General features: G+C 36.0%; 1 protein-coding gene across 3 annotated transcripts in view; it reads right to left on the reverse strand.

Annotated features, from left to right (window-relative positions):
- Positions 1–25,039, reverse strand: part of GRAMD1C (GRAM domain containing 1C) — a 63,341-nt gene that overhangs the window by 22,155 nt on the left and 16,147 nt on the right. For all 3 annotated transcript variants that reach the window (XM_026681806.2, XM_087966410.1, XM_087966411.1), the window contains 7 exons: positions 21,060–21,144; positions 17,148–17,251; positions 16,504–16,599; positions 14,290–14,370; positions 3,168–3,286; positions 1,580–1,700; positions 161–329 (listed from right to left, as the gene is read on the reverse strand). In XM_026681806.2, the coding sequence (XP_026537591.2) occupies positions 161–329; positions 1,580–1,700; positions 3,168–3,286; positions 14,290–14,370; positions 16,504–16,599; positions 17,148–17,251; positions 21,060–21,144 (775 nt within the window). The remainder of the gene's footprint in view (positions 1–160; positions 330–1,579; positions 1,701–3,167; positions 3,287–14,289; positions 14,371–16,503; positions 16,600–17,147; positions 17,252–21,059; positions 21,145–25,039) is intronic.

Consider the following 25,039-nt stretch of genomic DNA (forward strand, 5'->3'; position numbering starts at 1 on the left):
GGATCTATGGCATAAGGCAGCCACAACACTCAGCCATTTTCTATCAGTTTTACTAGCAGTAAGATAAGCAAGAGCAGATTCCATAGATAAGATAGTTTCTGTTTGCTTTTGTTGGTGTAATTTGTACTGTATGGAACATTAAGACTGGAACATTATTTACCGTCTTCATCACTTTCTGAGGCACTGCTCTTTTCCTTAGGAAAATTCTCATTTAGATCCAAGGATTGTATTGAAACTTTGTGTGGTACATCAGAGAGCTTCCTTTCTAAAGAAATCAATGAATTCCTCTTGTCTTGTTTATTATAATGACATTCCTCTGGTTCAGCAACCTAATAAAATAGAATATCATTCTCACAGCCATCTTATTTAATAACATGACAATTCACAATCTTAGCATTCCAAAAAGAAAATACAAAAACCTTCTAAATGCTTCTAAAACCACTCACAAACTCCTGAAAACCCACATTCTGTACACATTTCAGATACAGATAGCAGTATCAAATGCCAAGAAAAAAGCATTTGATATTCATGTTGGGGTGAAAGTATAGTGATATTATATGTAATAACAGGATTTTGTTTTATATAATGACAATATTTTGAAACCTGTTCAAAATCTAAATTTCTAATTATATATAAATTATCAGCATGCTATCCTACATATTTTAAGTATATCCACAATAATAAGAATTTTACTCTACAAGAATATGACTAGCTTGATTTCCATTTCTCTTTTGATTTTGTAGGTTACTTTTTAAAAAAATCACTGAACAATACCAAATATGTTACGTAAGATTAGAATTCATTTCAAACAGAAAATAATGGTCATAAGTAACTTCAGAACATTTAACAATAAATAATATAATAACATTTTTTAAGGAAATACAGTATGTATTATTAAACCAGAAGGGCTTATTTATGAACTAATAAGGAATTCACTGAACTATTTTCAGTCTAGAAAGCTATTCATTTTATTTATTCAATTTTAATGCTGCCCAACTCACTAATATAGTAACTGGGCAGCTTACAAAAAGTTTAAAAGTGCTAAAAACAATTAAAATTGGAATTAAAAATGTTAAAAGAACCAAGATGATGGGCAGTCTGGTGAGGAGAATCTCTTCTATCTCATCAGCAATCCCCAATGTATAGGCCTTTGTCAGTGCCCAGACGAAGGAGCAGAGCAAAGTTTTTAGGCTCTTCCAGAAGGCCAAGAATGTGGGTGTGGAACTCACCTGTGATGAGAGAATATTCCAGAGGATGGAGGCAGCTATTTCATCATAGTTTGGATATAGCTTATAACATAGTTCATTTAACCAAACTGATTTCTCAAAGAATATGAGAAATCTATTAGCAGATGGGCAATCTACATTTTTGTAAATATATAGGTTATCTTGCATTAAAATATTTATTTGATTATATTTTTATATTTAGTTATGATAAATTATAAATATTTAAACTATGTTGTTGTTAAACTATGGTGTATATAATGGTTTAAACAGTATGCATTTATATGCAAGAATATAAAACAAGTAATAAAGTAAATAAGGCATTTATAATGAAAAGAAATGTTTTAAAAGCTTACTACTAAAAGTGAGTTTCCAGTAAGAAATTCTGTCTCAACTTCATTCAGAGCAGTGGATTCTTGAACTACACCAACAGCCTTAGCTGGTTCCTTATCTCCAGATTCATCACTAAGGTTAGATCTATACAAAAATAGCAACAATGTTGATTCATACTTATTCTAGAACCATTTGTTAATACAGCCAGGGGAGGGATTCAAAAATCCCAGCAACTGGTTCGCTGCCCAGTTGCTGGATGGGCGTGGCCATGATGGGTGTGGCCTGCTGGAACTTCCGGGAGGGCCGTTTTTCACCCTCCCAGAGCTTCTGTGCGGACCCTGCACTTACCTGCATCCAAAACAGACCACGTGGAGACTCCTGGGAGGGGTGGGGTGGGGTGCACGGGGCCAGCCGATCGGTGTAAATTTAATATCCAGTTCGCATGAAACTGTACAAACCGGCTGAATCCCACCCCTGAATACAGTGATATATTGGATTTAAAGCACAGATTGGAAAACAAATCTGCCTTAAAACATTCAATCTTTCTACCATCAAATGATGTCTTTACCTCTTAGGAACATCATTTTACAGAACCTGTCAAAAAGTAGTACCATTATACTTTGTTACATTTTGTTGCATGAATGAGGGGAAAAATCCCTTTGCTTATCTACAGTTGCGATATTTTCCCAAATATCTTCTGTATAATTACTCACATCTAAGATGACTAGGCAAAAGGACAAACATAGGAAATTTCTAGGATAGTTTTCTCCATACTAAAGCTCATCAGACATGATCTGTAGCTAGCCGTCATGGAACTTACTACTTTGGGATTGCAGTAGTTGAAATCCAAACTACATAGATAGTACTTGGTAGAACAAAGCCTAAGTAGAGGCTTGATTTGAAAGCAAAGTGTTTCCCAGCCAATGTCTAAACACATAACATTTGTTGCTAGCTATTGTGAAGACTTGGGGCAGATGGGTGGGGGGGAGAACAGACCATGTGGCCATGGGATAGAAAGCATGTTTAGTTCTGCTGTAGACATAAAACATAATAGTTTATAGCTAAATAAGTCTATTTATGAAAACTTAATTTTAGAGAACAATGGTGATTTTGACAGAAGGGCCATTGAATTTTGTTGGAGGAACAGAATTCAAGATAGTGACTCATTTCAGCATCTGATAAGGTCCAAGGTCTTAATTTGCCATCAGGATTGAAGGTTTATCGCCTACCTATTCAAGTGGACCAAAAAATTATACAACCTGAATTGATCTGCTCTTAATCCTGACAATACCATTGCATGCAAGCAACTATAGCAATACCATATTTGTTGGGTTTATAGAACAATCTTCTATAAAGATTCTGTAAAATGAATCTTCTGTATATAACTGAACAATTTGCATATTCAAAAACATTTAAATACTACTGCTTCATTAGTGACACCAAAGATAAAAAGTTTTCAGCAATCTGGATAGCAAGAATTAGTACCTAAAATATCCCTGACAGAATAAATTATACCAAGTTTATATTAATAGATGGTCCTATAAACAAAACACAATCTCCCAAAAGGCAAAAATCACAGTATCAGTGTGGCAATCTATAGTATTTCCTTACCTTAATTGTCCATTCTCTTCAGATGATGAATAAATGCTTTCCATCTCTTCTATATTCAAGCCAAGCTCAGAGCCATAGCTCTGGTGGACAAGCTGCCAGAATTCCTGTTTGGTTAATTTCTGGAAAACAGAAGAAAATGTACACTAGCAACAATGGCAAGTTATTCACAAATTAATTAATTGATTGTTATCTAAGTCAATAAATAATTCCAATAATCTAAAAGGACTGTTACATAAGAGCAATCAATAACCTCAATATTAGTATACACAGATAGCTTGTTTTGGGGCTGCCAGAACTATTCAGTTTAGCCATCCCAACAGTGTTACCCCCCCTCTCCCAATTCGATTCCTGAAATAATACCCCAAGACATTTTAACTATTGAGAACAGCTGCAACTTCTTAACTCATATTAGTTGTACAACAAGGCCACAATCATTAAGTCAGCTGTCTTTGGTTCAGAAGCTTCTTCTCTGCTCAAATGTTAAAGAGGCCCTGATCAAAGACCTGTAGCAAAATAGAAAGTAAAGCAGAATAATGTAGACTTAAAAGCTATGTCTTCTCTAGATCTGCAGTTTCAGAATATTCTACTGTTGTCCTAACCACTACTAAATTGTTTTCGTCTTTGCTATCTTATCAGGAGAACACCTGTGTCCTATGCTGTGGAACAGAACACATATTTGACTTTCCATAATATTACATTTGTATCAAATTATCTTTCAGTAGTCTTGTCTTTGAGATTAAACATATAGCTCCTTCAATCCCTTTTCCAACACAGCACTTCATTATTTCTCTAATCACCCTCATTGTGGTATGTGGGAATGACCTTGGGAGACAGGGAGAAGAAATGCAGCCAAAGAAATGGTCAGATAAAAGTCAACTTAGCCCACAACACGAGTGGGATGGGACAAGCAGCTCAGAAAGGACTCCACTCCTAATTTTTTGGGCTGTAAAGGGGATGTGAGGAGGAAAAATGTTGTTTCAAATTTTGCAAGGTTCCTGTTACATTACATTACAATACAATAGAATTCACTCATCTAGTCATGTTTCCTATCTGGTCTACCTCTCAAGATGATTGCCTTTCTCTGAACCCATTCTAATTTCTCTGAATCCTTTTAAAAACATAAGAAGCAGAAGTAGAAATTGAGCTCAAAGTTGGGGCTAACCAAAGGAATAAATATTATGACACTTTTGGGTCATATTTACTTTATAATATACTATAGTTCCAACCTTTTTCACAAATACCAATCTAAGCCAGATGCTATATATGTTTTTCATTTTAGCTTCCTACATGAAGAATTTTACACTTGATTCAGTTAAAGGCGATTCCTTTAACTTGTTAAAGTTTTGAATGTTATTTTTGTCTTCTAGGATAGTTAGCCAACCCAGTTTGGTTCATTTAAAAAACTGATAAGGATTCCCTCCATTTCTTCATCCAAGGCATTAATAAAAATAGATCTTTAGAGGACCCAGAACTAATCCTTGGGGGCCCATGCTTGATAATCTCTCTTGAATTTAATGAGGAACTATTGATGAGCACTATTGAGCTACAATTTTGAGCCATTTTGATATATTCACTTAATTATTATGCCATCCACCTACACTAGCTTTGTCAAATGCCTTGAAGCTAATATGTATTGTCAACAGCATTCCCACAATCTATTAAGAATGTTATATGATTGAAAATGAGTCAAGGTTAATATGGCAAGCCTTCTTCCTACAATTTATTCCACATCATTAAATAATTTGAGGATTCATAAATACATACAAGAAATCAGGGAAAAGAAAGTTGGATTTATGCTTCTTTCCAACTACACAGAACAAATAAAAAGCATACAAAATGATTTTTTAAACTTGGGCTCCTTATTAGTTTAATAGTAGTACTAAACCATAAACCACTTTCATGTCCACAGAATAAAATGTACCCTAATTAATAATACTAAATATGCCATGAATGCTAAATAGTTTATAAGAGTTATGATCTATTTGAAGAAGTATATATTTAGGAGATGTTTAACATGGATGTTCTTTATTATTCCCAAGGTTTATCTTAAGTTTTTATGATTGTAACACAATCCTACTATTTGTCATAAAATAATGAAAGCAGAGCAAACAAGCCATACAAATGATATGTAAGCAAAAATGCCTTTTACATAGTATTACACTAAATCACCTTAGTAGAATTAGCAAGGAATTTTTACAATAAATGGTAATACAGTGGACCTCATTATCTGCAGGTTTTGAGTATCCATGGTTAAAAAACAAAGATCCAAATAAATTGTCCATAGTAAATGGTTTAGGTATTATCTGCATTTTTAGATTTGCACTTTCATTTCATCCATCATTTGGTGCATTTATAGAATTCTCCTTTGATCTCCTTTGATTTCCTAGCAAATGGCTACATTCTGATGTTATACTGTTATCCTCTTTCTGCAAGTTACTTCCCCACAGTAAAAATAAGTGAGGGGAGAACTCTGCTGAGTAAAGTGGCATATGGCCACAGAAAATATTGCCCTTTATTAACAAATAAAGCAGACGGTTTTTCTACAGTTGTGGAATTTAAACCTCCATTTAGTTTAGGCTTAAACTCCTTTTATCTGCAGTTGCACTATCCATAATTGCATGGGGTTGCATGGTATGTTGAAGCAAAAATATGCACAAATAGTAGGATCCATTTGTAGTTATGTAATAATGTGAATTGTTTCCACATTATTACAAAGAGATTCGATAACCATTTGTCTGAAATGGTATGGTGTTTCCTGTCGGGTTGGACTAAATGACCTGCAAGATCCCTTTCAACTATGTTATTCTGTTATTTTCCTGAGATGTAAAACTGTCCCTCAGCCTTGGATTATACAAGAGTCATCAGAAATTGTGAAAAAGGTACCCTTGTATGCAATAGTTGACAGTCTAATACATAGAAATATTAAGCAGGATAAATAGGGGGTATGCATTGGCCTTACCATTACAGATGAAAAGTAGAAGAGCAATATAAGAAATAAAGACAGGATAAAGTATTTAAGTCTGTTCTGAATGACAAGCAGAAATACATAGTTGAGACTGTACTCCAATTTTGCTGAGCATGCAACAAATAAGGACACACTTGGAACAGATTTATTCTTGTGATATGCTACAATCTTCACCATCTTTGGTACTCCCTGGATATGATGACTTATTTTCTTATGGATGAAGATTATGAAATCTTTGCTTTGCTCCCACAATGCAAATAGTGTGGCTTTTGTTGCCACATTGCAATACACACTTACTGAAAATAGCTTAGTTTTGACTAAGCACTATGTATGAAACAAACCATTGCTATAACCCATGTTTTAAGTTAAGTTAGAATTACACATGAATCAGGACAATATGGCTTATTCAATAAACCATAGTAAAACCTAACAGCAGCTTAGTATATGAAATGAACCCAGTAGCGACACTGTTATTATTCTGCAAAGATACCATGTAATTAATGCATGACATTCAAGAAGGAGGATGTGATATACTCAGTCACCATAACATTTTCTAGTTTCTTAATAGTCATCAACAGGCATTTCAAACTGAGATCTCCCATTTATATCTGAAGATGTTAAGAACTGAATCTAGAGCTTTCCGCATTCTAAGCATCTATTAGATTATGGCCATCTTTATATGATTTCCTAGTTATAAAAAAGCAGTATCAGTGCTTGCTCAAAGGCAACCCATATCATTGTGCCAATCCTACCCATTGAAACACTATGGCTGTGTTCGTACAATTTGCTTATCCTAATTATTTACCTAATCACTTTCTGGATTTGCACAATCCCTAAAACCAAAAACATATTAAATGTCCATAAAAAACAAAGTTAAAAGCAACCATAATTAATATACAAACATAGCTATGCTAGTAAAGTATTAGATAAACTTGATTAAGCCATGCAAATATTTTTGCTAAACACAAATAACAACGATATTCTTCTTACTTAAGAATAAGAAAATGTAACTCTAATAGAAAAAAATCTATTGAGTCTAAAGAGACTATGGATTTAGAGCAACAGTTTTCTCCTGTAAGCCAGAGATCCTTTTTTCCTTCCAGATTCATTTAACTGCACTCCTCTGCATGCAAAAATATCACATTCATAGATTTGCAATACTAAAGCACAGTGAACTTCACTGTGATACTCAGGAAACTGGACAAATCATCAGGACAAAGTTAACAAAGGCAACTTCAGGGTTGAAGCAACTTTCCGTCACTGAAAATCAGCACTTCCTGAAGTGTCAGAATGCCTCCTCCTCAAGAAACCGGCAAGGTAGGCAAAATCTAATCTAAACTTACCTTGCCTGCACAGAAGTTTCTATCAAATAATGGCAAAAACTATAGAGGTACCACTTTAAAACAATCAAAACAAAACTCCATTTTAAGAGAAAAGTGTTGCATTTGTCTACTCCTGGCACTCAGAAAGCTGTTAAAAAGTGGGCAGGTCTGATTTTAATTCTGTAAGTTGTTCCTTGTACCAGCCCAGTTTCAGCTCCTCCCATCAAGGAAACAAATCTACAGTCTGTGAAGCACACAGATTGAAATTTCTAAAGATCTGTCAGCTGAGGCTTTTTTCTGTCTCTTGCACAGATTGCCAGAATATGTATAAGATTGAAGTGATGTAGAGGGAAATTTCTCTTCTGCTCCTCTCCTAAGAACTGCATTAAGTTATTACAGCATCTCCTGGGAGCGATTTAAAAGCTTCATGTTGTTCATAATGTGCTTCATAATGTTGCTAATAATCCCACTCAAAATTGACCAAGAGAAGAACCCAATCTACATTCCAAGTTGCCTCCTTATCAGATTTCTCTTTAGCTCTTTTGCCATGATGCACATAGATACCAGTCCCACACCTCTGGAAAAACAAGCACCTTGAGTTTTCCCCTGAAAGTGATCAGCAGTAATAACATGCCATTGGATGTGTCTGTCCCCCACCTTTACATTTTTTCCCATGGATTGATGTATATTGTTGATTGTTTATTAAACATTATTTTAAATATGTGTTTATATTCTACACTTGATAACATTTGCTTCAGAAGTATTTTCTTCCAGAAAACTGCTAACTCTGAAATATGAAACTGTATGCAGCATATTTAACAGAATAACAGAGTTGGAAGGAATTTTGAATGTTTTCTAGTCCAAGCCCCTGCCCAAGCAGGAGACCCTATACCCGTGATGGCGAACCTATGGCACGCGTGCCGGAAGTGGTACGCAGTATGCAGAGCTACTTCTGCCAGCATGTGAGAGGTCGCCTGGAAGAGCCCCACTGTGCATGTGCATGCCCCCCCCCACCCGACAGCTGACTGTCAGATATCTGGTGCGCATATGTGGGGGTGCGGGTGTGCAGGAGATGCACATGCATTCTCAGAGACGTGGGGGGTCTCATGCACATGCGCAGAGATGTGTGGCACGTATGGGGGGTCACGTGCACATGCACAGGGGGTGTGGGGGGGCAGCATGCATTGCCTTCTTGGTGCTGGTATGCGAGTGTGCAAGTGCAATTTTCGGCACAGAAGCCCAACAAGGTTAGCCACCACTGCGCTATACCATTGCAGACAAATGGCTGTCTAATCTCTTCTTAAAAAGTCCAATGATGGAGCACCCACAACTTCTGAAGGTAAGTCATTCTACTGACTAATTATTCTCACCTTAGGAAATTTCTCCTTAGTTCTAGATTGGATCTCTCCTTGATAAATTTCCATCTGTTACTTCTTGTCTTGTGGTCAGGTGTTATGGAGAATAGGCTGACCCCCTCTTCCCTGTGACAGCTCCTCAAAGACTGCTATTATATTACCCTAATCCTTCTTTTCGCTAGACTAGACATACCCAGGTCCTATAGCTGGACTTTGCATGTTTTAGCCTCCAGTCTCCTAATTGTTTTGTTGACCTTCTTTGCTTTCTTTCTACAGTCTCAACATCTGTTTTATATTGTGGTGAAAAAAACTGGATGCAGTATTTCAAGTTTGGTCTTACCAAAGCAGTATAAAGTGGTACTAACACTTCATGTGACCTTAATATGATTCCTTTGTGGATGCGCCCTAAGACCACATTGGCTTAGTTTTTTTTGTTTTGTTAGTTTTACCTTTAGATAGTTAGTTTCACTTTTAGAAACCTTTGTGGGAGGAATGTATGTGTTTTCAAGCAAGTTTGTTATAAACCTACCCACCTTAAAAGATTATTAATTACCTGGAAACATTTGAATCTGAAATTTATTTAACTTTTTCTTTTCCTATTTTTTGAAATATGAAAATCTTATAATATAAAAATATTATAGGTTGGGTGTATACAACACCACACAAGAGTTCGTAATTATTTATGCAATTCCATCTTTCTTACTATGTAACCTATTATTTTCCAAATATAACCAACCACTATAATAATGACATTTTAAAAAAAGAAAAAGCTGCATTGTTATCTTTCAGAATTCGAATGCATAATGCATTTTAAATTCTAGTCATTTCAAAAGAAAATACCTCGAGAGTTAATGACATCATTTCTTCAAAGCAAATGACATTGATGCTGTTCCTTGTGCTTGTTTGTATAGCCTTAATCCTAATCTTAACATGAATCAATATGAAGTTGCAATCTTAGATAATAGGCTCCTATAGCAAACTGTTTTAATGCTTCCATTCTTCATCAACGAATACACCACTTTAATTTATTTATTTTAATAAGGAAATGGTAGTCCCTTTCATTTTCTCTTTCACTCTCTCACCCCTGAATATAAATGATACATTCAAGTAGAATGGCTGCCTATTTACTCCAGACTTCAGCAACAACAAACATGCAGCCGATTGCTTGAATGGTAGATGTCCAAAAATGATAAAACTTTTTGAGTAGAATCCAATGTACACTTACTTAAACGTAATTTCTATCAAGTTCAAAGGTAAGCCCATTGTATAGATAGTATGTGTACATTGGACTGCAGTCTACAAGCACCACCCAAATTTACCCAGAAACTAAGGACTCATTAAATAAAATTTGCTTTCAAATAAAAACTGGATTACATAATTTAAAAAGTATCGTTCTAACCATAGGACTACATCAGTTCTGAATAAGAGTAACACAGTTCTTGACAGGATTTGACTCAATTACTCTTTTTCTTGGTCAGGAATAATGTCATTATTTCTCCACCCACTCTCGCTCAAAGCAGACTGTTGTTTTACCTAAGCATCTTGGTAGTGGTAATCCCAAACTACAACCTTTCTTGCCACGGTTCTTAAGTGAATCATTGCAGTTAAGTTAGTAAATTAATCTGATTAGAACTAAATTCTCAACTGAACTAGATCCTCAACTCACATACAAGGTATAAATATTGCTTGGTAACTGCCTAGGATATGCCCAAATAACCCCTTTGGGGATAATTCCCATTTCCCCAGTTTTAAGAACTACTTGGAGATAATGTTTTTAAAATCTTTTCTGAATTGGGAAAACCCTGCATACATAAAGGTTTATTTAGGGAAATGGTACATTAACATTATTTTACTACTATGTAGTTTTTAAGTCAGCAATATTTCAAACTTGTAATCTTCTATACACAGAACACTATCTGAAAAATGCAGTCCATCCTCCAACGTTTGGGTCTCAAAATGTGTTACGTGTAGTCCTCGACTCATAACCACAATTGAGCCCAAATTTCTGTTGATAAGTGAGACAGTTGTTAAGTGAATTTTACCTCATATTACAACCTTTCTTGCCACAATTGTTAAGTGAATCACTGCAGTTGTTAAGTCAGTAAATGAATCTGACTTCCCCATTGACTTTGCTTCTCAGGAGGTCACCAAAGGTAATCACATGATCTCAGGATGCTGCAACTGTCATAAATATGAACCAGTTGTCAAACATGAATTTTGATCATGTAAATATATGGATGCAGCAATGGTCTTAAGTGTGAAAAACAGTCATAAGTAACTTTTTTCTGTGCCGTTGTAAATTTGAACAGTCACTAAATGAACTGTTGTAAGTTGAGAACTACCTTGCTTAATTGCAATTGTTAATATGACAGAAGAGGAATGTTATTAAAATATAACAAAAGTAACTATAGTAACTATATTTAACTTTAATTATAGATAGATATAAATACATGTTGTGTTTTGATCTGGCCCCATCCATTACTTCTTTTGAAGTTGTATCTCAGCTAACCCAGAATAAGCTCTTCGCTCATAATTGTAGGTTGAAATAATACATCTGATGGAAGCAAGGCCATGCAATATTTCTGAATTAGAAGTTTAGGATCAGGTGAAAAATTAGCCTAAGGATGCAAGCAGGGAAGGCATAGAAAAACTGCTTGTTTTTTGATGAGTGATTTTGGAATTTCTCCTGCTAAAAGCACTGTTTTAAAAACAATGTTTTTGAAGATGCCTCTGCAGACCTAGATGAGCTCACAGATACTGTAACATCATATGTTAGCTTCTGCAAAGACTTATGTGTACCAACAAGGAACCTGCAAATATATAGTAACAATAAACCTTGGTTCACAGCTAAACTTAAGCAGCTACATCGTTCCAAAGAGGAAGCCTACAGAAAAGGTGACAGAATATACAACCAGGCCAGAAACATATTAACAAGAGAGATCAGAGCAGCAAAAAGAAGCTACTCTGAAAAGTTAAAGAATCAGTTCTCAACAAATGAACCAGCAAACATGTGGAAAACTCTTAAAAACATCACTGGCTTCAGCAAACCTCCTTCCCAGGCAGAAGGAAATCAACAACCAACAGATGACCTGAATGTGTTTTACTGCACGTTTGAAAAGAAACTACAGCCACCTATCTCTACAACCCACATCTCAAACACATCAACAACAGCCAAGCCTCCTACAACTGGCCCCAATCGTTTGGGCTTACAACCTCTGGTGATCACAGAAAAAGAAGTGCAAGATCTATTACACAGACAGAAGCCAGGAAAAGCACCAGGGCCAGACAAGATAACCTTCTTGCTTAAAAGTCTGTGCTGACCAATTGGGCCCCATCTTCACCCGAATCTTCAATAGATCACTAGAAATGTGCTATGTTCCTTCCTGCTTCAAACGTTCTACCATCATCCCAGTGCCAAAGAAGCCCTCCATCAAGGAACTGAATGACTACAGACCAGTTGCTCTAACATCTGTAGTTATGCAAATCTTTGAAAGGCTTGTGCTGTCCCACCTGAAAACCATCACGGATCCGCTGTTAGATCCCATGCAGTTTGCATACCAAGCAAATAGATCGATAGATGATGCTGTTAACATGGCTCTGCATTACATCCTACAACACCTTGAATCTCCAAATACCTACGCAAGGGTCCTCTTTGTAGACTTCAGTTTAGCATTCAATACCATCTTTCCAGACACTCTGATTTTGTCTGTAGTACCTCTTATGTAGGGCAGGACAGCTGTTCCATAGGTCTGTCCTGCCCTACATAAGAGGTACTACAGACAAAATCAGTAAGATACTACACAGGCATCACATCAAGACTGCCTTCAAAACAGACAGAAAAATAGCAGCCATCCTAAGAAACCCCAAAGATAAAATTGACCTGGAAAACCAAAGCATATACGAAGTCCCCTGTGCATCATGCCCAGCCACATACATTGGACAGACCAATAGAAGAATAAGTACCCGCCTAGATGAACATAAAAATGCAGTAAAAAAAATGCAGTAAAAAAGCTGGAACACACTTCCTCACTAGTCCAACACATGAAAGCCACAGGTCATAGCATCAACTTCAATGGCACCAAAACCCTAGCCACTATAGAAAACCCCAGCTACAGAATTATCAGAGAAGCCATAGAGATTGAAAAAAGACCTGAAAGCATGAATAGAAGAGATGACTCCACCAGACTGTCAATTATCTGGAAGCCTGCACTCTCAAACAAAAAAATCTCCACACCACAAGCCAGGCAAACACCTGGGCACAAATAGATTCCCCCTGATACCTCCAGCTCAAACACACCCCAACCAGGCACCCAGATGAAACTTAGCTTCCTAACAAATGATAGCTGTCCGTAAAAGCCTCCAATACAGGAAACACAATGTTGCCAGCCAATCAAGACAAAAAAAAAAGCTACAAAACAGACAGAAGATATTAGAAACACCAATCAAGCAGAACACAGCAAACTCCAAGACCAATAAACACAGACCAAGACTCCCAACCAATCAGGATGAAGAAAAAACCATTCTGGCACAGCAGATGGCTAGCACCAAATTTAAAACAGAAACGGCTGTGAAAGTCTGACTCACAAACGAACACAATACAGAAAGAAGCCTGATGATGGCGGATGAGATTCTGCCGAAACATTGCTACAACTTTAAAAGCACACTATAATCGGAAATACAAAGCTATACTATAAAAATAAAAGCATAACTACAATGACATGGGAAAATACCTGAACAAAGCTGAATGCCATACATGCGGGAAAGTACCGAAAACTTAAGCCAAAAAAATATATATATATATATATATATATATATATATATATATATATATATATATATATATATATGATAGATATATGTAAACATATACAAAGCCACACAAATTAGACATCATTCTTTCCCTTTTCTTGAACATAGATTATTCCTTGTAGAACTTAATCAAGATAAGGTTCAAAGTTTTCATACTAAAACACATCAAAGCAAGGAAAATTCTCAAACAGATGTCCAATATTTTTAAAATAAATTTCATTTGCCCTTGTTTTGTCAGATGTTAATTTGTGAATAAATAAAAAATATGTGGAAATTTAAAGTGCTAGTCATCATCCTGCCATTTCTATCTTATGCCATGATTAGAGAGATTTTAATTTTGGGCATTATGTCTAACTCAAAATATTTTTTAAATAAATACTCAGGCCAAATCCATTTATTTCTAAAGTACACCAAGTCTACAATCCCTACTGCTCATATTTATGCATAGATTATAGAGTTTCAATTTTAAAATAATTATTATGTAAGAAAAAAAATCTTTAAAAAAAAGCTGTGAAATATCAAGGCAAATTACCATTGTATAAATACAAATGGTAAGGCAACAGTTTCAAAGATATCTTACTGGTACTGTATTACTGGTATTGGTACTGTTAGATTACAGCATCCAAAATAAGTCAAGACCTCAGATATTTCCCAGCTATATAAGAACTTACCTTCTCCAACAATGCATTTTGCCATAATCTAAATATGTTGAGGTAGGTTCGGTCTCTAGCACTGAAGGAAGTGAAGAAAAACTGCAGAACAAAATGTTAATTTGCATGAAAATTATTGAAAGTAATCTACAAGTCAGTCAACCCTATTTCAAATAAAAATATATTAAGACAGAGGCAAATGATTTTTAGAAATTTCTTAAGAAGGATTAAATTATACAGTCTTCAGCCATTTATCATCCTATACATATTTTCTTAGATAAAAGTTTCATTAAGTTCAGTCAAGCTTACTATTATTTATTCAATCTGTTTGTTTGCCTTTATAGCTACAGGGTATTTACTCCCAAGCAAATGGGTATGCTCCAAATTTATATTCACACTACCATACAAGTAAGTCTCAATAAACTTAATAGGTTCATGAGATCCAAATGGGTATATAAAAGATATATAGTCTTTTATAGAGATAGACAGACAGAATAGATAGACAGAATAGATAGATATAGTAGATAGATAGATAGATAGATAGACAGACGGACAGACAGACAGACAGACAGACAGACATAGTAGATAGATAGATAGATAGATAGATAGATAGATAGATAGATAGATAGATAGATAGATAGATAGATAGATAGAGATATAGTCAAGTTCTAATGTGATTAGCAAATTATTACTATCATTATTTATTAATTTATTTGCCGCCATTGTCCAGCAATGCTAAATAATAATATTTTAAAATTCAAAACTTTCCTTTCCAGGTGCAACATAATAAAGCATTTTTAGCTCTTACATGCACATGTCCATTCACATATTCTAAAAGCCTAGATCAGTGGTGGCCAACCTTTTTTGGCCCCCGTGCCAATAATTGCACGTGCGCTCGCTTGCGCATGCTCGCATGCCAGCACCCAGAATGTGCTGCCCCCCACGCCCCATGCATGCACGCACGTCCCCTCTTGTGCAGCGCGCATCTGCACGCAATTCCCCCCTTGTGCACCATGCGTTTTTGCCCAACAATCAGCTCTCATGCGGTGGCATGCGTGCGCATGCACAGTGGGGCTCTTCCAGGCGACCTCTCGCATGCTGGGGGAAATGGCTCTGGGTGCTAGATGCATTCCTGATTGAGACAGGAAGTGCCTCAACACAAAGTAGGCACTCATACATTCCCAAACATTACTTTATCCTTCTTCCTCCTCCTTTCCCCAAAGCAGCAACCCTCTTAGATGGGTTGAGCTGAGAGAGAGTGACTGGCCCAAGATCACCCAGCTGACTTTCATGCCCAATTCAGGACTTGCATTCACTGTCTCCTGCTTTCTTAACAGCATCTTAACCCCACACCAAACTGGTTTTCTTTAGTTTAGTTTGGGACAGTCTTCTCCAGACTACAGACTCGAACATCCTTCATCAGACACATAGTACAGGTGGTTCTCAACTTACAGCAGTTCATTTAGTGACTGTTCAAAGTTACAATGGTTACAAACTAAAAAAGTGACTTATGGCCATTTTTCACACTTATGACTGTTGCAGCATCCCCATAGTCATGTGATCAAAATTCAGATGCTTGGCAACTGGCTCTCATTTATGATGGTTACGATGTCCTGGGATCATGCTATTTTGAGACCTTCTGACAAGCAAAGTCAATGGGGAAGCCAGATTCACTTAATCACCATGCTACTGACTTAACAATTGCAGTGATTCACTTATCAACTGTGGCAAGAAAAGTGGTAAAATGGAGCAAAATTCAGTTAACAACAGTGTCACTTAGCAACAGAAAGGTTTCGTTCAATTGTGGTAATAACTCAGGCACTACCTGTAATGGCCAAATTACAGTAATGGGAACTTGTAGACCTATAATTTTGGAGAATTTGAGAAGAAAAAGATAATTTGGTATAGTGGTTAAGTCACCAGGCTAGAACCCAGGAGACCATGATTCTAGTTCAGCCTTAGGCACAAAGACAGCTGGTTACCTTGGGCCATTCATCCCAAAGAAGGAGACAATAGCAAGCTGAAAATATTGTAAGAAAACTTCTCTGACTAGTCTAGGCAGTCACTAGGAATCAACACTAACTTGAAGGCATATGCATACACATACTCAGTAGGAAAGCTAACTAACAAGAAAGACTGGCTTTGTATCAGAAGGGAGGGAGGGAAGGAGAGAGGGAGGAAGGAAGGAAGGAAAAATGTCTCCATTAAACAGAGATACAAGTAAGAATACTGTACCTTCTCCCCTTCTGTAGCAATTTGGATAGCATTTGGAATAAGCCGAGCTGTTTTCTCTTTTGTCATGAAGGTTATGTCCTTCAAAGCGATAGAAATCTGAAGTTTGAAATACACATAAAATAAGGCATCTAAAAGCTAATGCTGAAACTACAGAAACAAAATACTAAAATGACTATAATTAAAGCAAAGGTTTTCACATGTTTTCATCTAATTCAGCATTACTATTCAAATCAAAACCCTTCCTTTAAACAAATTGGAAGAGTAGAGTTAAAACAGCCTAAACAGATTGTGTTTCTTTTTTTTTCTTATGAAAACTGTACAAACTAAGATAGAAAACCTATCATAAAAATGTAAACTTAAAATTCTTAGTGTGAAAATATACTACCTGTACCAATACTCTCTGTACATATGTATCAGTGGGATTCAATTTTTTTTTACTACCGGTTCTGTGGGCGTGGCTTGGTGGGCGTGGCAGGGGAAGGATACTGTAAAATCTCCAGTCAGCAATAGGTTCTCCAGAACTGGTCAGAACCTGCTGAACACCACCTCTGATATGTATGAATGTGTATAAGTATTTATGTGTACATAAAAATATACACAATGTATTTTGGACACACACATTTCTTAAAGTACACAGGCCTTACCATAGTCTCCCATCTGAAGATGTTACTGTAGAAACAGATCCAGTTTTCAGAGAGATATAAGCGTCCTTGAAGGAGGATATCTTTTTGGAGGGCACAGGCATAATCTAAAGAAAAACATTAAATTTTTATAACATTTTAAAAGTGTAACCAAACACTTAATTAAGTTCATCAATAATTATTTTTATTCATTATTTATTTGTTGAATATTTTCGTACATTGCCTATACATTTTGTTTTAAACAGCTTCAAATATAGATCCCTGATTTTTACATGCATCTTAAAACATACCTTGATGTTAGCTTAAAGTCAAGATTGCCTAGGGACAAAACTAATTTTGAATGGAGAGCCTATAATGGCTGTGAACTCATTGGACATTATTATAATTTGCAATCTTCTCTCTCGTAACTAAGTTCAGGAGAAACTAGATTTTTTTACAGCAAATGTTGTGGTGTATACTATAATTGACTCTAATTATTCCAAAAAGGTGGCTTCACTTAAACTTCTCACTCCTTCCTAAGTTTGTTAATGAATTTAATTTTCTCACCTTCTATAAGCTATGGCACTCTTAGATAAGTGCGTCTAAATTATTATCAAAAGCAATAAACTAAGCTTAAGAATTAAATTAACCCTCAAGAAAGCTCCCTAAATTTAACAATTACATCAATTTCAAGCACCTTTTCTCCGCTATATTAGAAAATACCTATAAATATTAAGAAAAAGAGTTTTAAATTACAACTTTCAGCTTCTAAATTCTTGCTTATTGTTTAAGAAAATTAGTACTGTAAAACACGATTCAATGGATAAAGCCAAAGGATTAAAAATACACAGAGTAAGACAAAGATGCACACTTGCTTACATAATTTAATTACAATATTTGTATGAAATGGTTGCAGATGTAGTGGCTGGGAACATGAGTGTATACAGACTTTTGAATGCAAAAACATCATGCTGATTGAGATTTGGAATGATCTGCAGTCATGATTATATCATGTGGTTAGGAGCATAAATCTATCAAAAACCAACGTAGTTGTGTTTGACAGGGAAATGGAATGGGTAACTGCAAATTATATATAAATAGTGAAAAACCAAGCAAATAAATGAATGCATGTTTCTGGGAATATTTATTAAAGATGGAAAAATGCAAATGTTGGTAGAAACAGCATTAAAGGAAAATATTGGCCTACGTTGCTGGGAATGTAATGGGAATGAGTTGCTGTGTAAAACAAAAAGAGAAAGACTCTAGAATGAATTTGCCCTGAAAAAAAGTGGTTGAATACAAATATGAGTAAACCATGTGAAAACAAATGAAAGCAATGTATAGGTACGGTGGTTTTCAAGGATGGAAAGATATGGAAAAGTATAATGAATAGTGTTGGTATAAATAAGATGTACTTCTCTTTTCTTATCTCATATCTTTAATTTCTTTGTGGTTACTGCCTCCTATTTGTTTTGTACATGTTGCACAATGTCTTTAACCCATGATGAAAGTGTGTATATGTATATATGTATCTCTTGTGGTAGGTAGAATCTGTGTTTGGCTTCCATATTTTAAAAGTTCTAAAGTGGCATGTTAATCCATCTGTGTTAATATTGCTAGTTAAAAAATATCAGCTATAAAAGGAAGTTTTCTGACATTATATTTGGCATAGTTACGGTTATAAGTAAAACAGGACATCAAGCCTATTGTGAGTTTTAAAATTCAGAGTCAGGATTTTAACAAGTTGTGGATCCAGAATCATAACTCCTGTCTCCTTTTACCTGGGAGCTACACAGGTTTCATATTCTTTCTGTGCTGCAAGAGTTTATCAAAAAAGAAATTACTTCTGATCATTATACAAGTGTTAAGAGGAAGGACTGACTTCAGGGAATCCTAAGTTTTTCTTCTTGTTTCTAAAATGGCCACAGTTCTTTTTGTTCTTAGAACTTAGAATAACAGAGTTGGAAGGGACCTTGGAGGTCATCTAGTCCAACTCCCTGCTCGAGTAAGAGTCTATACCAAATATTAACCTCTACCTAGGATTGAGCTCACAGCCTTCTTGGAAATACTCTTAAAAATGAAAATAAATATTTACAAGTGCTAAGGAATTTCAGAGTATATTTCTCTCTTTAAAAAAAAATCACCAGCAATAACCTCAGACTCTGCATTACATGATAAATGGCTAATGAGCTTGCTTGTGAAACTAGTTCCGATTCACAACACTCCAGACTGTCTGCTGTATCTGGTAGACTGCATACATTCTCAAAACACATTCACTTATCTCAAATAGAGAATTGTCATCATCAGTAGGGAGAGCGATATGCTTTAAATCATGTTTATAGTCAGATTCCATGAGTCTTTTTAACAAAAGGAATTCAAATTGTTGGGGTTTGTTTTTGATTTAAAAACAAGAGAAACTCTGAACCCAAGGCTGGACATCATGGAATTCATTTCTCCACAGCCTTAGAATTAGCTGACTGGCATTTGTAGTGAGGAAGGGAAAACTAGGAACAGCAGAACCAGGGATACAACTCTTTCAAGAGTTACCGTATATACTCGAGTATAAGTCGACCGAATATAAGCCGAGGCACCTAATTTTACACAAAAACTGGGAAAACTTATTGACTCGAGTATAAGCCGAGGTGGGAAATGCAGCAGCTACTGGTAAATTTCAAAAATAAAAATAATTAATTTGGGAAACGATCTCACTATCATGAAAGGTTTAATTGATTCACTAACCCAAAAGAAGAAGATGATGATGACAGCGGGAGGCAGGAGTCACTCTCTTCCCTCCTCGGAGGCCCCCTGAGTCAGGAGTCACTACGCCGGCGCGCCCCAGTCCCGCCGGCTCGGGAAGGGAAAGGCAAAGCGCTTTTGCCTTTCCCTTCCGGCTGGGGCTGTTGGGAGTCGCTGCCGCCGGAGGCGCGGCTCCACACCTTTTTTTTCAGAGAATCTGACTCGAGTATAAGCGAGGATTTTTTCAGCACAAAATTGGGCTGAAAAACTAGGCTTATACTCGAGTATATACAGTATTTTTAAAGAAATATAAAAAGATTTGGTTAGGAATCTACAATTAGTCATTTGATTTATTTTGATACATCCACACTAGTTAATCTTTTATGGACTTTTGTCTTCTATCTCTATATAAATTGGGGGATAGAATACAGAGGATTATATTTTGAATTATGTTAATGAATATAGCTTTACAGACTAATATTTTCCTTGATAAAACTATAATTCTGTAAAATACGAAATCAAACAATAAGCAGTTTGTAACAGACTAGCACCATCCTGTGGTCTTTGAATAGCATTACATATTATTTTAAATTCTGTGTGTACTTCTAAGTTAACAAGTTGTTGCCTCTCTGTAAATTAATCAGACCTGAAAGGGTGTTTTCCTTAACTTTGAATATCTGAATTATGATATTTATAAATAAGACATTTACATAATTGACTTTTTCTAATTTCTTTTAATAATGATTGATTTTGTTTCTTTCTTGTAAAATTGGCTCATCTGCCATATCTGGGGAAGAAATGGGCTAATATCCTTGTTACATGCCTCAATTCTACAGAGTCAGAGGCACAAAAAAGGAAAATTTTCTTTTCCTTTTTAACTATAGCTCATATTAATAAATATTTACATGTCAGGTCCAAAACTAAGAATGATACATGGTGATTATTCCAAGCAGAGTTCAGACTGACCATTCTACTACGTGCATCTACAATATGATCTATGATTATTGAGGGAAGGAAGCTTCCTTCACCCTCTTTTTCTCACACATAACACCTGGACTGAGTTCTCTTACTCCTCTGGAATGCATCCCTTGCCTCCTGAATCCACCTCCTTATTTCATTTCGTCACATTACCTAAACTTTATATTGGAAAGTTCAATTATATTTTACTGCCTTTCTACTTAATAATGTAATTTTTCTTACCCACTACGAGCCTTTCCAAATCTGGCAGGTGTGAGAATTGTTTCTTGAATTCTTCATTACGATATTTGTAAGTAGAACTTGAGATCTGCAAAAATAATGAACTTTAAGAACAAATCCAACTTTCATTTGATTTACTAGAGACAATGCTACATTCTGAGTACTGCCAGGAAGGGTTATAGAAATTATTTTGGACTATCAGGGTTTTTTTTAGTTGATAATTTAGTGTTTTCTAATATCTTCTATTTTTTATTTATAGTATTGCTATTGAAAGATGATACAGAAAAAAGTTTCAAACATTGGTACAGACTAAACAAGATAATTAAGAGCATGCACTTATACATTCAAACACACATATAAAGGAAATAATCAATTTCCAATACTGCAAGAAAGATTCTTTCAAATCAAAGGCTATTTTATTCTTTTAACAGACTGATTTGGCCATTTTTCTTTGTATGTGGGGAAAAACCCAAGGCAATATAGATAAAAATAAAAAATCTGGGGAGCTAGCATTCCATAAGTCCATATTCGTTAGCTCTTAATATTCCTATTGTAGCTCACCTTAAACCTTTATAGCATTGTGTCTTTTTCCAGTGAACTGAATACAAACGTTTTTTAAAAATGCATTTAAATAAGCATATGGATCTTTTAAATAAAGAATACAGGTTATCCACCCTTATCTCAAGAAAAGATTGTGGAATGTGAAGTAGCTCAAATTACATTTTTGCTTTTTTAGAGGCATGATATGCACCTTGAGAGTAATCCACAAGTTGATTTTTCCATGCACAATAATTGTTGTAAAGAACCCATACAGAATGGAAGGACAAGGAAATAATTTTTAACACAACTGCTCAAACAATTAAAAGGCAACTTTCCCATCCCTAATTATGAGTGTTTCCATACACCTCAAGAAGACATGAATAGAATTAAAACAATGTACGATTATATTTTCCCATTTTGTTACAACCATAGCCATACAATAATGAAACACACACACCCTCCATATCTTCCCTCTTCATCATTTCTTCTGATCCTAATATAGTGCACTCCTAAACTTCCACTAATTGGAGAAGGGAAAAATACAAGACTCTGCAATTCTGCTTGGAAAATAGTAAACAGCATTGGAAGAGAAATCAGTATCAAGCAAACTGTCACTGCTCTGTAGATTCCCTCAGGTTTAATCTGATTTTCCTTCAGATAAAAAGAAAACTACAGAATGAACACAGAAACCAGGCTAAAGGGAACTCTGGGTAAATTTCTCTGACCTGACTACCACAGGAGGCTCTGTTCTATCTCCCAAATATTCCAAATTGATATGTGCTAAAAGGGACAGCAGCATTTAGAAAAATCTCATGGAGCATGTAAAATGGCATCTCCTCTGCTCCCACTCACATTATAGTGGAAAACACAGCCATACATTTCTTTTGGTCAAAGTAGAAAAATATACAGTATATTAACAAATTTGAGACAAAAACAGGAATATGTAACTGAGATAACCTTTCTTTCAAGGTGTAAATCAATCTTCCCATTTTTTAAAACTTAAGTGTGCCACTCTTTGAAAAGAGCATTAGACACATGATTTAAAGCAGGTTTAATGCTCTTCCAGAAAAATACTAGACACAGATTTATATAAGGAGCTTGCATAATTAAAAGAAGTCCTGTGGTGAGATGGGTGGCAAATAAATTTAATAATAAATAATACCCATATGGTTCTTTGTGAAGCCAGTGGGTATGTATCATTTATATAGTTGCCCACTTCACATAGTGACACTATCTTTTATACAGCCTGCCCCAAATAGTTTTGAATAACTATGCCAAGTGATTTGAAGGAGAGGGCATAATCAGCAACATCGAAAAGAGATCAGTGTGCCAGCATTGTAAATCAGGTGTTTCAGGACATTCTGATAACAAGGATTGTGCTGAACAAACAGGAATGCTAAAGATCAGTCCACATGCTTACTGTAAATGAGACATGTATTCCATACATTCATGGAATCCAAGTGTGGTGCAGTCTTTGTGAGATACCTGGAGAAAGGTCTTGCTCAGCGACCTGGAAACAGTTTGATCCTGTTGAGCCTAAGGAAATGTACAAGGTCCTCAGTGCTATCAATGCAACCATTTTTCAATAGGACCCTTGCTCCTCCTGTTTGGTAAAAGTTTCCAGGACATGTAGTGATAAATTCCTCACTGCAAGAGGAGATATTCCCAACATCTTTTGGTTTGCCCTTTCCTAAAAAAATGATTCCTCTTGCCTGGACAATTTTTGTCCATTCTCCCATCTTTCTTTTTTAGGGAATGTGATAGAAAAAGTAGTTGTTCAGCAGCTTCGGAAGGTCCTGGATGAAACAGATTTCCTAAACCGCTTTCAGTCAGGTTTCAGGCCCAGCTATGGGACAAATCATCCACTGGTCACACTTATGATCTCTGGCAAGGGCAGAATGGTAGTGTAGCCATCTTAGCTCTCCTTGACCTGCCCTACTCATGCCAGCAGAGATGGCCTGTTGAGGATCCCATCATTCAAGAAACTCCAACTGGCAGAATCAAGGAGACGAGTCTTTGCTGTTGTAGTGCTGGTGCAAGATAAGGCTTGCCGCCATCCTCCTATCCTCCTGCTAAGACCTCAAGACCTGGTTCTGCTGTTTGGCCTAGGGACCCAATAAGAAAATACCACACTGGATGTGGCTGCTGGACTAATTAGCTGATCCCATTCCCCCACTCCATGCTTCCTACCCTCCCTCCCTCCATCTTTTAATTCACGTTATTGTGTTTTCATTGTTTATTTTTATTGTTTCATTGCTTTGCTATTGTTATGTTTGCATTTTTTATCTTTCCATCCCCCATCCCATTTTACTGTTGTAAGTTGCCTAGAGGAGCCCCACAGCGAAATGGGCGGCAAGTAAATTTAACAAATAAATAAAAATAATAATAAATTCTAAAAATGATTAGTCAGGTTTCTTTGTTTCATGATTTGTAGAAAATACATGGATCAACTGAGCCTTGATTCAGTGATCTAACTGCTGTGAAGAGTTATAAGGTAGGGCATTCCTGTACTTTCTGTGTCTTGCATATATACAACAAACATCATTATAAATAATTTATACTTCCCTATTAACCTTTGTGTCTTACTAGATGATACAAGAAAATAAAGCCTTACTAACACTAGAATAAAGTCTGAAGGTTGTCTGAAGTTGTTTGAAGGTTGAATCATTGCAATTGGATTAATTTTTTGTTGTTAGTTTAAGAGAAGTTTCACTGCCCATCCAGGCAGCTTGCTCAATCAGAGCAAGGCAGTTAGGCAGAGAGTCATTGCAATGTACCAACTCTACCTGGATGATTGAGAATTGAGGTTGGTGTGGCAGAAATTGGTACATTCTAACAACTCTCTGCCTAACTGCCTTGATCTGACTGAGGAAGCTGCCTGGATTGCAGTGAAACTTCACTTAAACTACTGTAACAACAAAAATTAAACCAGTTGCAATGATTCAACCTTCAAACAACCTTCAGACAACTCTACCTAGATGATTGAGAATCTTCACTGATACTAGAATAAAGTCTTCTGTAGATGACATTCTGTGGAGAGCCATAAGGAATGCGGGGGAAGGGGATGAGGATACTAAATGTGACACATCACATTATTTACTGACTTGGCCATCATCTTAATGATTCATCTTTAGTTTATATCATAGGTACAATTACTTTCTTACCAACATAGTTATTGGACCTTATGGGTGGGTCATGCATGGAAATTTACCACTAGTTGACAGCTCATAAACTTTATAACATTTGCTATCAGGATTTAGACATAGGGGGTGCTATTTGCTTTGCATATATTTTACTCTTAAGTCTATACTTTAAATTGAATTGCTAATTTCCTTACTGGAATTTGGTGGACTTTGATTGTGGTGCAAAGAAATCACTTGCTTATTTTGAATGTATGTGATATGTGTGTGGTAGCCTCAGATCCCTCCCTCCCCCCCCTCTCC

The sequence above is a fragment of the Notechis scutatus genome, chromosome 5, assembly GCF_049901735.1.
Source record: "Notechis scutatus isolate UNSWTSFEM ecotype Mainland chromosome 5, rNotScu1.2, whole genome shotgun sequence".
Classification (NCBI taxonomy): domain Eukaryota; kingdom Metazoa; phylum Chordata; class Lepidosauria; order Squamata; family Elapidae; genus Notechis; species Notechis scutatus.